We start from the raw sequence: 16,229 nt of genomic DNA, 5'->3' as shown, positions 1-16,229 counted from the left end.
GGATGACCAGTGATGTGTGTCAGTGTAGAAGAGTGACCAGTGATGTGTGTCAGTGTAGAATGATGACCAGTGATGTGTGTCAGTGTAGAAGAGTGACCAGTGATGTGTGTCAGTGTAGAATGATGACCAGTGATGTGTGTCAGTGTAGAAGGATGACTAGTGATGTGTGTCAGTGTAGAATGATGACCAGTGATGTGTGTCAGTGTAGAAGAGTGACCAGTGATGTGTGTCAGTGTAGAATGATGACCAGTGATGTGTGTCAGTGTAGAAGGATGACCAGTGATGTGTGTCAGTGTAGAAGAGTGACCAGTGATGTGTGTCAGTGTAGAAGGATGACCAGTGATGTGTTTCAGTATAGAAGGATGACCAGTTATGTGTCACAGTGTTTCTTACCTCAGGAGAGAGAGCATGACTCCTTTGCTGTCACCTGAAAGTCAGTGGGACTTGGTCAGTTCTAAAGACAGGCCATGCGAAGGGAAAACTGACATCATAGTGGAGAAGCCTGCCAGACCTCATCCAGCTGATGAAGGGCAGTTATCAGTGACGTTCTGTGCATGTCATATTCTCCTTCACTTGTGGTAAGGACTTAGTCATCTTTGTGATGCTTCTTCAGAAAATTAGGGCACGACGGGAAGCAGACAGAAATGATCTTTTAGGATTAAATATTAGATACTTTCACATCAAAGGCAATTGTGAGAAAATACTCGAAGAGTTTAGTGCAGTGTTCTAGGTGGACAAACTGTGGTGATGGAACTTGCTGTCTGTATAGGAAATCAGGCTAAGGGGATACAAACACTCTTTCCATCTGTAGGAAATTATTCCAGAAACAAAGAATAAATTTAGTTTATATTTATTTTTAATAAAACAGCCTTTGTACCTTTTTCGTTGTTGTTTTTGTTTGTATAAAGTTCCCCTGAGTATTCTTGGCCTCAAACTCCCTAGTGCCTCCCTAGTGCAGGGATTAAAGGCATGTCCCACCACACCTGCCTGGCTGCCTTTCTTGACTTGTGAAATTCAGTATTGTGAAGAATAGAAACTGTTTTAGTATCAACAAGGCATTTCTGATCAACATGTCTCATTTTAATATTTCTTTTTTTTCTCATTATTTCTTTTTTTTTATTGAGAAAAGGAGAAAAAAAACAAAAAAACAAGTTTCCACCTCCTCCCAGCCTCCCATTTCCCTCCCCCTCCTCCCACCCTACGCCCCCTCCTCCCACCTTTCTCCCCCTCCCCCCACTCCTTTCCCCCTCCCTCTCCAGTCCAAAGAGCAGTCAGGGTTTTCTGCCCTGTGGTAAGACCTAGGACCTCCCACCTCCGTCCATATCTAGGAAGGTGAACATCGAAACTGGCTAGGGTCCCACAAAGCCATCACATTACGTAGGATCAAACCCCCGTGCCATTGTCCTTTGCGTCTCATCAGCCCTCATTGTTCGCCATGTTCAGAGAGTCCAGTTTTATCCCATGCTTTTTCAGTCACAGTCCAGCTGGTCTTGGTGAGGTCCCAATAGATCAGCTCCACTGTCTCAGTGGGTGGGTGCATCCCTCGTGGTCCCGACTTCTTTGCTCACGTTCTCCCTCCTTCTGCTCCTCATTGGGACCTTGGGAGCTCAGTCCAGTGCTCCAGTGTGGGTCTCTGTCTCTATCTCCATCCATCACCAGATGAAGGTTCTATGATGATATGCAAGGTATTCGTCAGTATTGCTCTAGGATAGGGTCATTTCAGGTTCCCTATCCTCAACTGCCCAAGGAACTAACTGGGGACCTCAGCTTGGGCACCTGGGAGCCCCTCTAGGGTCAGGTCTCTTGCCAACCCTAAAGTGGTTCCCTTAACTAAGAATTGTGGTTCCGTGCTCCCCTGTCCAACCTTCCTTTATCCCAATCCTCCTGTTTTCCCAAGGCCCGACCTCCTTCCCTTCTAACTTTTCTCTCCCCATCTTCCCTTACCCCCATCCCACCCCACCCCCAAGATCCCAGTTTTCTCCCTGGCAATTTTGTCTACTTCCCTTAGCCAAGAGGATAACTATATGTTTTTCCTTGGGTTCCCCTTCTTACTTAGCTTCTTTAGATTCACCTATTGTAGACTCCGTGGTCCTTATTTATGGCTAGAAACCAATTATGAGTGAGTACATCCCATGTTCATCTTTTTGGGTCTGGGATACCTCACTCAGGATAGTGTTTTCTATTTCCATCCATTTGCATGCAAAATTCGAGAAGTCATTGTTTTTTACCGCAGCGTAGTACTCTAATGTGTAGATATTCCATACTTTCTTCATCCATTCTTCCATTGAAGGGCATCTAGGTTGTTTCCAGGTTCTGGCTATTACAAATAATACTGCTATGAACATAGTTGAACAAATGCTTTTGTCATATGATAGGGCATCTCTTGGGTATATTCCCAAGAGTGGTATTGCTGGGTCCAGGGGTAGGTTGATCCCGAATTTCCTGAGAAACCGAAACACTGACTTCCATAGTGGTTGCACAAGATTGCATTCCCAACAGCAATGGATGAGGGTACCCCTTCCTCCACAGCCTCTCGAGCAAAGGTTATCGTTGGTGTTTTTGACTTTAGCCATTCTGACAGGTGTAAGATGATATCTCAAAGTTGTTTTGATTTGCATTTCCCTGATTGCTAAGGAAGTTGAGCATGACCTTCAGTGTCTTTTGGCCATTTGAACTTCTTCTGTTGAGAATTCTCTGTTCAGATCAGTGCCCCATTTTTTAATTGGGTTAATTAGCATTTTAAAGTCTAGTTTCTTGAGTTCTCTATATATTTTGGAGATCAGACCTTTGTCTGTTGCGGGGTTGGTGAAGATCTTCTCCCAGTCAGTAGGTTGCCTTTGTGTCTTAGTGACAGTGTCCTTTGCTTTGCAGAAGCTTCTCAGTTTTAGTAGGTCTCATTTATTCAATGTTGCCCTTAATGTCTGTGCTTCTGGGGTTATACCTAGGAAGCAATCTCCTGTGCCCATCTGTTGTAGGGTATTTCCCACTTTCTCTTCTATCCTTTTCAGTGTGTTCGGGCTGATATTGAGGTCTTTAATCCATTGGGACTTGAGGTTTGTGCACGGTGAAAGATGTGGGTCTATTTTCATTCTTCTACAGGTTGACATCCAGTTGTGCCAGCACCATTTGTTGAAGATGCTTTCTTTCTTCCATTGTATACTTTTAGCTCCTTTATCAAAAATGAGGTGTTCATAGGTTTGTGGGTTAAAATCCGGGTCTTCTATACGATTCCATTGGTCGACTTCTCTGTTTTTATGCCAGTACCACATTGTTTTCATTACTGTAGCTCTGTAATAGAGTTTGAAGTCAGGGATGGTAATGCCTCCAGAAGATCCTTTATTGTATAGGATTGTTTTGGCTATCCTGGGTTTTTTGTTTTTCCATATAAAGTTGATTATTGTCCTCTCAAGATCTGTGAAGAATTTTGATGGGATCTTGATGGGGATTGCATTGAATCTATAAATTGCCTTAGGTAGAATTGCCATTTTTACTATGTTGATCCTCCCAATCCAAGAGCAAGGTAGATCCATCCATTTTTTGGTATCCTCTTCAATTTCTTTCTTCAATGCCTTAAAGTTCTTGTCATATAGATCTTTCACTTCCTTGGTTAGATTTACCCCAAGATATTTTATGCTGTTTGTGGCTATCGTGAATGGTGAAGCTTCTCTGATTTCCCTCTCTGCTTCCCTATCCTTTGTGTATAAGAGGGCGACTGATTTTTTGGAGTTGATCTTGTATCCTGCCACATTACTAAAGCTGTTTATCAGCTGTAAAAGTTTTTTGGTGGAGTTTTGGGGGTCGCTTAAGTACACTATCATATCATCTGCTAATAACGAAAGTTTAATTTCTTCCTTTCCAATTCGAATCCCCTTGATCCCATTATGTTGTCTTATTGCTATTGCTAGAACTTCAAGTACTATATTGAAGAGGTATGGCGAGAGTGGACATCCTTGTCGTGTTCCTGAGTTAAGCGGGATGGCTTTGAGTTTCTCTCCGTTTAATTTGATGTTTGCTGTCGGCTTGCTGTATATAGCTTTTATTATATTTAGGTATGACCCTTGTATCCCTAATCTCTCCAAGACTTTTAACAGAAATGGATGTTGAATTTTGTCGAATGCTTTTTCAGCATCTAATGAGATGATCATATGGTTATTTTCTTTCAGTTTATTTATATGCTGGATTACATTGATAGATTTTCGTATGTTGAACCAGCCCTGCATCTCAGGAAAGAAGCCTACTTGATCATAATGGATAATATTTCGGATGTGTTCTTGGATTCGGTTTGCCAGTATTTTGTTGAGGATTTTTGCGTCGATGTTCATGAGTGAGATTGGCCTGTAATTCTCTTTCCTGGTTGAGTCTTTGTGTGGTTTTGGTATCAGAGTAACTGTAGCTTCATAAAAGGAAGTATGTAATGACCCTTCTGTTTCTATATTGTGGAATACATTAAGGAGTATAGGTATTAGCTCTTCTTGGAAGTTCTGGTAGAATTCCGCATTGAAACCATCTGGTCCTGGGCTTTTTTTGGTAGGGAGGTTTTTGATAACAGCTTCTAATTCTTCGCGACCAACAGGTCTGTTTAAATTGTTCACCTGGTCCTGGTGTAACTTTGGTATATGGTATTTATCTAAAAAAGTGTCCATTTCTTTTACATTTTCCAGTTTCGTGTTATACAGGCTTTTGTAATAAGATCTGATGATTCTCTGAATTTCCTCTGTGTCTGTGGTTATGTCCCCCTTTTCATTTCTGATATTATTAATTTGCGTATTCTCTCTCTGCCGTTTGATTAGTTTGGATAGGGGTTTATTAATCTTGTTGATTTTCTCCAGGAACCAGGTTTTTGTTTCATTGATTCTTTGGATTGTTTTCTGTGTTTCTATTTTGTTGATTTCACGCCTCAGTTTGATTATTTCCAATCTTCTACTCCTCCTAGGTGAGTCTGCTTCTTTTTTTTCTAGAGCTTTCAGGTGGGCTGTTAAGTCTTCAATATGAGCTTTCTCTGTTTTCTTTAAGTGGGCAGTTAGTGCTATGAACTTTCCTCTTAGGACTGCTTTCATAGTGTCCCATAAGTTCGAGTATGTTGTTTCTTTATTTTCATTGAATTCAAGGAAGACTTTAATTTCTTTCTTTATTTCTTCCTTAATCCAGGTATGGTTCAGTAGTTGACTGTTCAGTTTCCATGAGTTTGTAGGCTTTCTGGGGGTAGCATTGTTGTTGAATTCTAACTTTAATCCATGGTGATCTGATAAGACGCAGGTGGTTACTAATATGTTTTGTAACTGTGTAAGTTTGCTTTGCTACCGAGTATGTGGTCAATTTTCGAGAAGGTTCCATGAGCTGCAGAGAAGAAGGTATATTCTTTCCTCTTCGGTTGGAATAATCTATAGATGTCTGTTAAGTCCATTTGCTTCATTACCTCCATTAATTCTCTAATTTCTCTGTTAGGTTTCTGTTTGATTGACCTGTCCATTGGTGAGAGAGGAGTGTTGAAGTCTCCTACTATTAGTGTGTGCAGTTTGATGGCTGCCTTGAGTTTTAGTAATGTTTCTTTTACATACGTGGGCGCTTTTATATTAGGGGCATAGATATTCAGGATTGAGACTTCATCCTGATGAATTGTTCCTGTTATGAGTATAAAATGTCCCTCTCCATCTCTTCTGATTGATTTAAGTTTGAGGTCAACTTTGTTAGAAATTAGTATGGCCACACCTGCTTGTTTCTTAGGTCCATTTGCTTGATAAGCCTTTTCCCAGCCCTTTACTCTGAGTAGGTGCCTGTCTTTGTGGTTGAGGTGTGTTTCTTGTAGACAGCAGAATGTTGGATCCCATTTTCGTATCCAATCCCTTAGCCTGTGCCTTTTTATAGGTGAGTTGAGCCCATTGACATTAAGTGATATTAATGACCAGTGGTTGTTAACTCCGGTCACTTTTTTAGTAGTAGGGTTTGCGTGTTTCCCTTCTTTTAGTTGCGCTGGTGAAAGGTCTCTAGATGACTGAGTTATTGTGGTCATTGTTGGACTCCTTGGTTAGTGATTTTCCTTCTATAATTTTCTGTAAGGCTGGATTTGTGGCTACGCATTGTTTAAATTTGTTTTTATCCTGGAAAATTTTGTTTTCTCCATTTATAGTGAACGAAAGCTTTGCTGGATATAGCAGTCTGGGCTTGCATCCATGATCTCTTAGTTTTTGCAGTACATCTATCCAGGACCTTCTGGCTTTCATGGTTTCCATAGAGAAGTCAGGTGTAAGTCTGATAGGTTTACCTTTATAAGTAACTTGGCCTTTTTCCTTTGCGGCTCTTAATATTCTTTCTTTATTGTGTATATTTTGTGTTTTGATTATTATATGGCGAGGGGATGTTTTTTTTTTTTTGATCCAGCCTATTTGGCGTTCTGTATGCTTCTTGAACCTTCATAGGTACCTCTTTCTTCAGGTTGGGAAAGTTTTCTTCTATAATTTTATTAAGTATATTTTCTGTACCGTTGAGCTGCACTCTTCTCCTTCTTCTACTCCAATTATTCTTAGGTTTGGTCTTTTTATTGTGTCCCAAATTTCCTGAATGTTTTGTGATGAGAATTTGTTGGTTTTGCTGTTTTCTTTGATCAGTGTGTTTATTTTCTCTATGGTATCTTCAGTGTCTGATATTCTCTCTTCTATCTCTTGTAATCTGTTGTTAGTACTTGTCTCTGTCGTTCCTGTTCGTTTACCCAGATTTTCCATCTCCATTCTTCCCTCGGTTTGTGCTTTCTTCATTGCTTCCATTTCATTCTTCATGTCTTGAACCGCTTCCCTAACCTGTTTGATTGCTTTTTCTTGTTTCTCTTGGTTTTCTTGCGTGTCTTTGAGCGATTTATTCATTTCCTCTACCTTTTTGTTTGTAATCTCTAATTGTTTATGGCAGTTTTTCACATCCTGTTTAAGGTCCTCTATTATTTTCATATAGTTCACTTTTGAGTCGATTTCTTCTATTTCTTCAGGAGTAGGGTGTACAATTCTTCTTATTACGGGATCCCTGGTTTCTGGTGGTGTCATGTTGCCTTTCAGGTTGTTGGAGGAATTCTTGTATTGGCGCCTTCCCATCTCTTCCTTCAAATGGAGCCAGGAGAGGCCTGGTCTCTTGGTCCAGTCTTTGCTGTGATTGACTCTCTGGGTATATCTCTTCAGTGTAGAAGCAGGAACTGTTCCCATCCCAATGGGATTCCTCAGCAACTAAACAGGGCCGCAGGTAGCCCAATGATCCAGGGCCAACAGGATGAATGGAGCAAGGGGGGGGGGTGGTATCCAGAAGCGCGCAGGAAGCATGGCGCTGGAGCTGAAGGTGCCAGGCTCCCTTACAGGGTACCCTGAGGCCTGCCCGGTAGGCATGCACTCACCGCTCTGGGTGGGTCGCCTTAGTTTAGGAGCTTGAAACTGTACTTGAGCACTGGTCCTAGCATACAGCAGGGCAGGGTTGGGTAGGGGTGCTGGGGGTGCTGGGTCGTGCGAAAGAAAGACAGCCCTGCAGAAGGAGCTGGGGGAGGGGGTTTGTGCTCTCTTCCGGGACAGTCCGCCCCTGGATAGCACACACTCACCTGTCCTGATGGGATTCCTCAGCAACTCATTTTAATATTTCTTATAAAATGTATCAATATATAATGATATCAGTTTTGCATTTACAATTAGTTCTTCTATTCATAAACTATAGCTCATTTATAGTAAAATTTTGTGGTCTTTGAAATGTTACATTAATATTTGAATTTTGAAACCATAGACTAAGGTTAATGAGGTACAAACAAATAGCCATTTTGAAGGGGAAAAGTTAGATTATTTTGAGAATCCGTGTTGTGATTACTTAGGGGATTATGATTTGTAGAGTATTTGTGTTGATACTGAGTTAGATCAAAATACAGCTTTTTTGGAACTTAAATTTTAATAGCATTGTCAGTTAAAACAACAGATAAAATTAATCAACTAGAATGAAGGAATAATTTAAAGCAATTAGAAATGCAGCCTTCACTTGTATTCTCAGTGAGCCATGAACCTGAGTAAGTCTCATGTCGGTTCCTGTCATTTTGTTTTTAGATTTGTTGTCTAGGATTGATTTGGATGAACTCATGAAGAAGGACGAGCCACCTCTTGATTTTCCTACCACGCTGGAAGGATTTGAATATGCTTTTAATGAAAGTAAGTGCTGTACATTATACACACATATATGTGTATGTATAATTTACTTAACAGTGTTTATAGAATCATAGGAAACATATTAGTTACTCTCACTCCTTAACTAGAACATTTTGCAGGATTTTGGGGAGATCATGGCTTATGTTTGTATAGTAAACTCCTTCACTCTAATAAAAGAATTAGGAGACAGTTTTCTGTAGTTGACAAGTCTCATAAATTAAAAGACAATAAGTTGACTTCATTTATACATTTTTACTTTGAGCATTCTCTGGTATCTAACTAGAAACTCCTAATTGAAGTTTATACCTGAGCCACAATACACTATTATATTTGAAGGCTTCTACTGTTTGGGGCAGGAGCATGTAGTTGTCATTTCTAGCTATTGCGTTTTAGCTCCAAATGCTGATTGCTCATCACTGTGTTAGTGTGTGCCCCTTACACTTACAGGTGGAAGGAAGGGGCCTCTCTTCTGCCCATGTGTACTTGCATACTCATGAGTTTAAGATGATAATAGAAACGTTGATCACTTTCAAATATTATTTTTTATAAAGAATATCTTATGATACAACATGTATAAATAGTAATCTTTCATTGCCTATTCGTGAGAAAGGATTAAGGCTGTTGCCTTGTGGGCTGTGTTTCTTCTGGTTACTAGACTCTTCCCGTTGAAAGCAAGGGGCAGATGGTCTGTCTTTTCTCACTGTAAATAGGCTGATAATTAAACCTTTTAGTACATAAAGTTTAATGCTTTCCACAAGGAGAGTTTTTTTTTTGGATACTATGGTCTAGATGGTTAATTTAGCATTGCTCACGGTAAAGAAACATGTTTTTGATATATGAGGCATGTTTCCATGAAGACTATCACACTGTAATTCTTTAATATACAGGATGGGAATATTAAGACCAAATGCTTACTGGTGCATGAAGCCCTGTATGCCTTATTTGGACCTTACTTGTTCTGTGTCAGAAAATGCAGTCCAGGAAGGTTTGGATAGTTTCAGCTGGTGTTAGCTCTCCTCCTCCTCTCCAGCCTCCATTGATAGCTTGTCTTAGGGCCTCATAGAAAACTGTTCCTCAAGGCCCTGAATCCCTTCTGTCCTAGGTAACTGCACAATACATGCTCACGTTCCCACATCATTCTGGACCTCACTGTTCATATACATCACAGATGGCAGCTTTGCATCGCTGCCTTTCTTTCATTACTATCTTAACTTTCTGGAAAATTGCTTAGATTTTCAACATTTGTCTCCCAGGTGGCCGCTAAACTTCTTGAAGTCTGAGCCATGCTTATGGCATTATCTGGTGGTGTTCTTAGTAGCCTTAAAGTAGTGTCAGCTTGCTTTAAAATATTGGGATGAAGATTAAGACTAGCTTTTAAATTCCTAGGGATCCTTCTTTTATATGCTTAATAGGTTTATTATATTGGCATTTGAAGACAAAAATTTAGGAAGAAATCAAATATTTAAAAAAGTTATAATTATTTATTATGAGTTCCATATTATTTAAGATATATTCTAAATCATTGGAATATTGCTTGTTGTCTTTTAGAGGGGCAGTTAAGACACATAAAAACTGGGGAACCATTTGTTTTTAACTACCGTGAAGACTTACACAGGTGGAACCAGAAAAGATACGAAGCTCTGGGTGAGGTATGTCAAGGATATTGCTGCTTTGCCTTTTTTAATTTGAAGGTTGAGGTATGGCATAGATATTGTTTTACTTCATTTTCCAATTCAGAGTACCAGGAGCAATGGTTTGGACGGTGCAGCAGTTTACATACTCTTCCTATAAAAAGTGATGTCTAAAATACTTTTTCCTTTTTGTATTTGGTAATTTTCAGTCATTTACTAGAAAAATGTTTTTAATTTGAAAGCGTTTGCTTTTATACTGACATATCCTTCATATGACTTTGGTATTTTTCACTAAGTTGTTTATATGGAAAAACAAATTTACACCAAATTTTACTTTTTTTTTTGGTAATATTTTTTAAAAGATTGAATCTTCTACTGTGCCAGTAAGATGGGCTTTACTTTTTAGTCTTTATTTATTTGATGATTGCTATTAAGATAGTTAGACTGAGCTGTTCTTCTTTCCCTCTAACTTGGTAATGTATTTGTCCTTCGAAAACTGGTTATCTTACATGGTCTCACCAAAGAAACCAAAAGTGCCATTTGTCATTTTGGTGAATTTTCATCAGAACTAAATATTTCATTTATTCAATATCACAGATTTTTAGTAAAACATATATAGACACATTTATTTAATATGTTACTGAGATAACTGCTTTTTCCCCAGAAGGTATATTGACCTTTTAATACATTTGTTAGCTAAAAAATAACATGGGGGGTATTTTGTAGTGTGAAGAGAACAAATACGATGAGACAGTTCTTTCTTATGTCTCTTGTATTTCTGCATGTCTGAGGAAAAGTTTTGACTTTCTGTTCTACAGTCTCTTTACAGGGACATTGTATTATGTTCTCACAGGCTTTAAGGGTGGAGAGTGTTGTGCCCCCTTCTAAGGCACTTTGCAAATTTGTGTCTTATTCAAGATAATAAAGGCACCACCCCCTCTCTCTTCAAAGGTGGCCAAGGTGGCAGGCTTACTCGTGGACTTCCGTGAGACCAGATTTGCTAAGCTTATGTTTTTGACTATGGAGTTCCCATGTGTTCAGTTCACTGGAGAATTCCTGTGCCTCCATCTTGGATCTAGGGGATCTAGAGGGAAGAAATTGGGTACCTGAAACTCCTGCTGTCTGTCTTCTGACCCAGTGGTCTGGTTTTTAAGGCAGTATTTCCAGTACTGTGCAGGCTAACTTGTATTTTGCGACAAGGTAATTTCAGGTTAAATCTTCAACAGTTCTTCACTTCCCATTGGTTATTCAACTTTTTAAAAAAATTTTGTGGTAATATAATGGCATAATTTTCCCCATTTCCTTTTTTTCTTTTCAAACCCTCTTATATATCTTCTCTTGCTCTTTTTCAAATTTATGGCCTCTTTTTCTTTAATTGTTGTTACATATAATCTTGAATATTCTTTATTATTTGTAACTTAAATGTATTCAGAGATCATAATTACTTCTGCTTATGTTAAAGTGCTTTCCTGTTTCCACTTGAAATATATACTGCAAATTTATGGTGTTTTCATTATAGAATAACTATACAATAATAATCTTATCTTAGGAAAGTGCTTGTGTGTGTATTTAAATGGCACTTACGTTTTATTCCTTTCTATAATCCATATTTACCAGGTCCTTTAGATATGTTGTTATTCTACAAACCATGTGCAATTTTTTGCAGTTTTTTTTGGTGTATTTGTGTGTGTGTATGTGTATGTAGTTCAGGCTGACCTGAAACTCACAGTGTAGCCCAGGCTGGCCTTGAACTTGGAATCTTTTTCCTCAGCCTCAGCCTGTCTAGTACTTGCATAACAAGTGTACAGTACTGTACTTGGCACATACCTATATTATTTAACCTTCTGCTTCCTTTTCTTCAAAACCGTATGCTTCATCTTCTATAGTAAATCAACCTAATGGGCTGGAAAGATGGATCAGCATGACACGGCACTTGCTGCCAAGCCTGATTATCTGAGATTGACCCTCAGAACCCATATGGTGGGATGAGAGAGCTGACTCCCTCGAGTTGTTTTCTGACTCCACACACTCTTGTGGTATACATGCACAAACATACACACACACCCCAAACAGGCAAACAAGTAATGTAAGACAAAATTCCACTATTATAACTTGTTTTCTCTTTATGTGGCCACAAAACTTACAGGATTTAATTTTCAATCCATTTTTTAATTTATTTTTTTATTGCTTTATAAATAATAACCACTCAAAATTTCCACTTCTTCCCCTTCTCCCATTTCTCTCCCGTTCCCCCACTCTCCTTCCCCCCACCCCCTCCAGTCCTAAGAAAGGCCAGGGTACCCTGCCCTGTGGGAAGTCCAAGGCCCTCCCCCTCCATCCAGGCTTAGGAAGGTGTGCATCCAAATAGACTAGGATCCCAAACAGCTAGTACATGCAATAGAGACAAATCCCAGTACCATTATCAATGACTTCTCAGTCTGCCTCAGTTGTTAGCCACATTCAGAGGGCAGTTAGATCACATGCTTATTTAGTCCCAGTCCAGCTGGATTTGGTGAGCTCCCATTAGATCAGGCACACTGTCTCAGTGAGTGGACCAACTCCTTGTGATCCATAGCAGCATTATTTGTAATAGCCAGAACCTGGAAACAACCTAGAAGCCCCTCAATGGAAGAGTGGATAAAGAAAGTGTGGCACATCTACACATTAGAGTACTACTCAGTGGTAAAAAAAAATTGACATCTTGAATTTTGCTTGCAAATGGGTGGAAATAGAAAACACTATTCTGAGTGAGATAACCCAGACCCAAAAATACAAATATTGTATGTACTCACTTATTAGTGGATTCTAGCCATAAACATAGGACATTGAGCCTATAGTTCACGATTCATCAAAGCTAAGTATAAGGTGAACCCAAAGAAAAACATATAGTTATCCTCCTGGAAATTGGAAGCAGATAAGATCGCCAGGCAAAAGTTGGGAGCATGGGGGTAGGGATGGGGTGGGGGTAAGGAGGAAGGGGAGAGAGAAGGGAGAAGAGGAGGGTTGGTGAGAGCTTGGGGGAGTGGGATGGTTGAGATGGAGGAAGGGCAGATATAGGAGCAGGAAGGAGATATCTTAAGTGAGGGAGACATTTTGGGGTTGACAAGAGGCTTGGCTCTAGAGGGGTTCCCAGGTGTCCACAAGGATGTCCCCAGCTAGGACCCTGGTCAGTAGAGGAGAGGGTGCCTGAACTGGCTTTGTCCTGTGGTCAGACTGATGACTATCTTGAATATCACCATAGAACCTTCATCCGGTGACGGATGGAGATAGAGACAGAGACCCACATTGAAGCACAGGACTGAGCCCCTAAGATCCAGTTTAATGCATCGCTTTAAGAATTTTTTGAAGTTAATGTATAATTACATCATTTTCCCTTTCCCCCATTTCCGCTTTCTACCTTTTCCCCTTGCTTACTCTCAAATTTATGACCCATTTTCTTCAATTGTTGTGTGTGTGTGTGTGTGTGTGTATATACATATATATATATATATATATATATATATATATATATATATCCAAATATGTGAATACAGGCTAAGCTGCATCATTTCTTAAATCATTATTTCCTTAAGTCAGTGTTTCATAGATCAACAAATCCCTGGATTTCACATACCAATCAATTTTCTTTCCTAGTATGTTGACTGCAAGCAGACATAACTTGTTCACATAGAATTCAGTGTATCTCAAAGCCTGGAATAGAAAAGGGAAAGTTTTCTCATTACAGGATTTGTTTATGCCACCTTGCCTTTTGGTTTCAAACTTCTGCATCAACATTGCGTCACTGCTAACCAGTCATGTTAGAGCAAGAAATTTCACTTTCTTGCCTATTTTGGACCTTTGCATTTTCTTTAATATGTATCTTTATACCTTCTGTAAGAATCAATAAAATGTCAGTGTTCCAGTCTTCTTCTTCTTCTTCTTCTTCTTCTTCTTCTTCTTCTTCTTCTTCTTCTTCTTCTTCTTCTTTTTTTTTTTTTTGAGACAGTGTTTCTTTGCAGCTTTGGAAACTGTCCTGGAACTAGCTCCTGTAGACCAGGCTGGCCTCGATCTCACAGAGATCTGCCTGTGTCTGCCTCCCAAATGCTGGGATTAAAGGCATGTGCCATTACCGCTTGGTTGTCAATGTTCTTAATAAGAAAAAAAAACCCAAAAAACGTGATTAGGTAATCTCACAGGTCTGGCTCTTTATTAAGGGATAGTACAAAGTACAATACTAGCAGAAGCAACTGAGGTCATAAATCTCTTCCTACCTTAACCTAACTGGTAAAATATTTTGTAAAATAGTGGAAATAATTGAAAAAAAATTACACTGAAAAAAGATTTATTAAAAACTGTAGGACAGTTGGATCTTACAGAATTTTTTGATGACTCTATTGAGGTGTACATATGGAAAACAATGCAAAGTTTATTTTAATACTCAAATATTTAAATGCAATCCACATAATGAGATAATTCTCAACTTGTGGGTCATGACCCCTTGGGATTGAATAACTCTTTCACAAGGGTCATATATCAGATATCCTGCACATCAGATACTTACTTATTCATTTATTTTTAATTATTATTTTATTTATTACTTTAAAAAATACCAATCCAAATTCCTACTCTCTCCCCTCTTCCCACTCCCTCCACATACCCTCTCCCTAACCCCCCTTCAATCCTGAGAGAGGGCAAGGCACCCTGCCCTGTGGAAAGTCCAAGGCCTTCCCTACTCCATCTAGATTGAGCAAGGTATATATCCAAAGAGAATAGCATCCCCCAAAGCCAGGACATGTAGTAAGGACAAATCCCAGTGCCACTGTCATTGGCCCGTCAGTCTGACCCAACTGTCACCCACATTTAGAGGGATTAGTTTGATCCCATGCTTCTTCACTCCCAGTCCAGTTGGAGTTGGTAAGCTCCCATTAGCTCAGGCAAATTGTCTCAGTGGATGAACTGCTCATGGTCTTGACCTCCTTGCTCATACTCACTCCTTCCACTCTTCAACTGGACCTTGGGAGCTCAGTCCAGTGCTCCAATATGGGTCTTTTCCTGTTTCCATCTGTTGTTGGATGAAGGTTCTATGGTGATATTTAAGATAATCATAAGTCTGACTACAGGGCAAGGCCAGTTCAGGCACCCTCTCCTCTATTGCTTAGGGTCTTAGCTGGGGTCATCTTTGTGGATTTCTGGGAATTTTTCTAGAGCCAGGTTTCTTGCTAACCCCATAATGGCTCCCTCAATCAAGATATCTCTTTCCTTGCTCTCATATCTGTCCTTCCTCCATCTCAACTATCCCATTCCTTCAAGTTCTCCCCAAACCTTCTCTTCTCCCCTCCGCTTCCCCTTCTCCACTTCTACCCCTGTCCCCACACTCCCAAATTTTGTCAGGCAATCTTGTCTGTTTCCAGTTTACAGGTGGGTCTATATATGTTTTTCTTTTCCTTCATCGTATTACTTAGCTTCTCTAGGATCATGAACTATAAGGCTCAATGTCCTTTATTTATTTTTTTGGGTTTGGGTTACCTCACTCAGGATAGTGTTTTCTAATTCTATCCATTTGCATGCAAACTTCATGATGCCATTATTTTTTAACACTGAGTAGTACTCTAATGTATAGATGTGCCACACTTTCTTTATTTATTCTTCAGTTGAGGGGCATCTAGGTTGTTTCCACGTTCTGCCTATTAAAAATAATGCTGCGGGCTGGAGAGATGGCTCAGTGGTTAAGAGAACCGTCTGCTCTTCCAAAGGTCCTGAGTTCAGTTCCCAGCAACCACATGGTGGCTCACAACCATCTGTAATGAGATCTGGCGCCCTCCTCTGGTGTGCGGGCATACATGGAGGCAGAACATTGTATACATAATAAATAAATCTTTAAAAAAATAAAAAATAATGCTGCTATGAACAAAGTTGAACAAATGCTTTTGTAGTATGATTGGGCATCTCTTGGATATATTCCCAAGAGTGGTATTGCTAGATCTTGAAGTAGATTGATTCCCAATTTTCTGAGAAACCCCCACACTGATTTCCAAAGTGATTGCACAAGTTTGCATTCCCACCAGCAATGGATGAGTGTTCCCCTTACTCCAAATCCTCTCTAGCATAGATATCATTAGTGTTTTTCATATTAGTCATTCTGACAGGTGTAAGATTGGTATCTCAGAGTTGTTTTTATTTGCATTTCCCTGATAACTAAGGAGGTTGAACAAGTCCTTAAGTGTCTTTTGGCCATTTGAAGTTCTTCTGTTGAGAATTTTCTGTTCGTTCAGAACTCCAGTTTTTAATTGGGTTATTTAGAATTTTATTGTCTAATTTTTTGAGTTATTTATATTTTTTGGAGATCAGTTCTTTGTCTGATGTGGGGTTTGTGAAAATCTTTTCCCATTCAGTAGGCTGCCTTTTTTGTCTTATTGACTGTGTCCTTTGCTTTACAGAAGCTTCTCAGTTTCAGGAGGTC

At 39.6% G+C, this 16,229-nt stretch overlaps 1 protein-coding gene across 5 annotated transcripts in view; it reads left to right on the top strand.

Moving 5' to 3' along the window:
- Fam172a (family with sequence similarity 172 member A) overlaps positions 1–16,229 on the top strand; it is a 456,488-nt gene that overhangs the window by 64,360 nt on the left and 375,899 nt on the right. For 3 of the 5 annotated variants that reach the window (XM_041663252.1, XM_041663256.1, XM_041663255.1), the window contains exons 2-3: positions 8,061–8,162; positions 9,708–9,808. In XM_041663252.1, the coding sequence (XP_041519186.1) occupies positions 8,093–8,162; positions 9,708–9,808 (171 nt within the window). In that variant the 5' untranslated portion in view covers positions 8,061–8,092. The remainder of the gene's footprint in view (positions 1–8,060; positions 8,163–9,707; positions 9,809–16,229) is intronic. The other 2 variants (XM_041663254.1, XM_041663253.1) reach the window with 1 other exon arrangement.

Source organism: Microtus oregoni, unplaced genomic scaffold (genome assembly GCF_018167655.1).
Source record: "Microtus oregoni isolate MIOR12 unplaced genomic scaffold, Mior012 000014F_ref0000157, whole genome shotgun sequence".
Taxonomy (NCBI): domain Eukaryota; kingdom Metazoa; phylum Chordata; class Mammalia; order Rodentia; family Cricetidae; genus Microtus; species Microtus oregoni.
The sequence above is the reverse complement of the archived record's forward strand: the minus strand, read 5'-3'. Positions and strand labels throughout refer to the sequence as shown.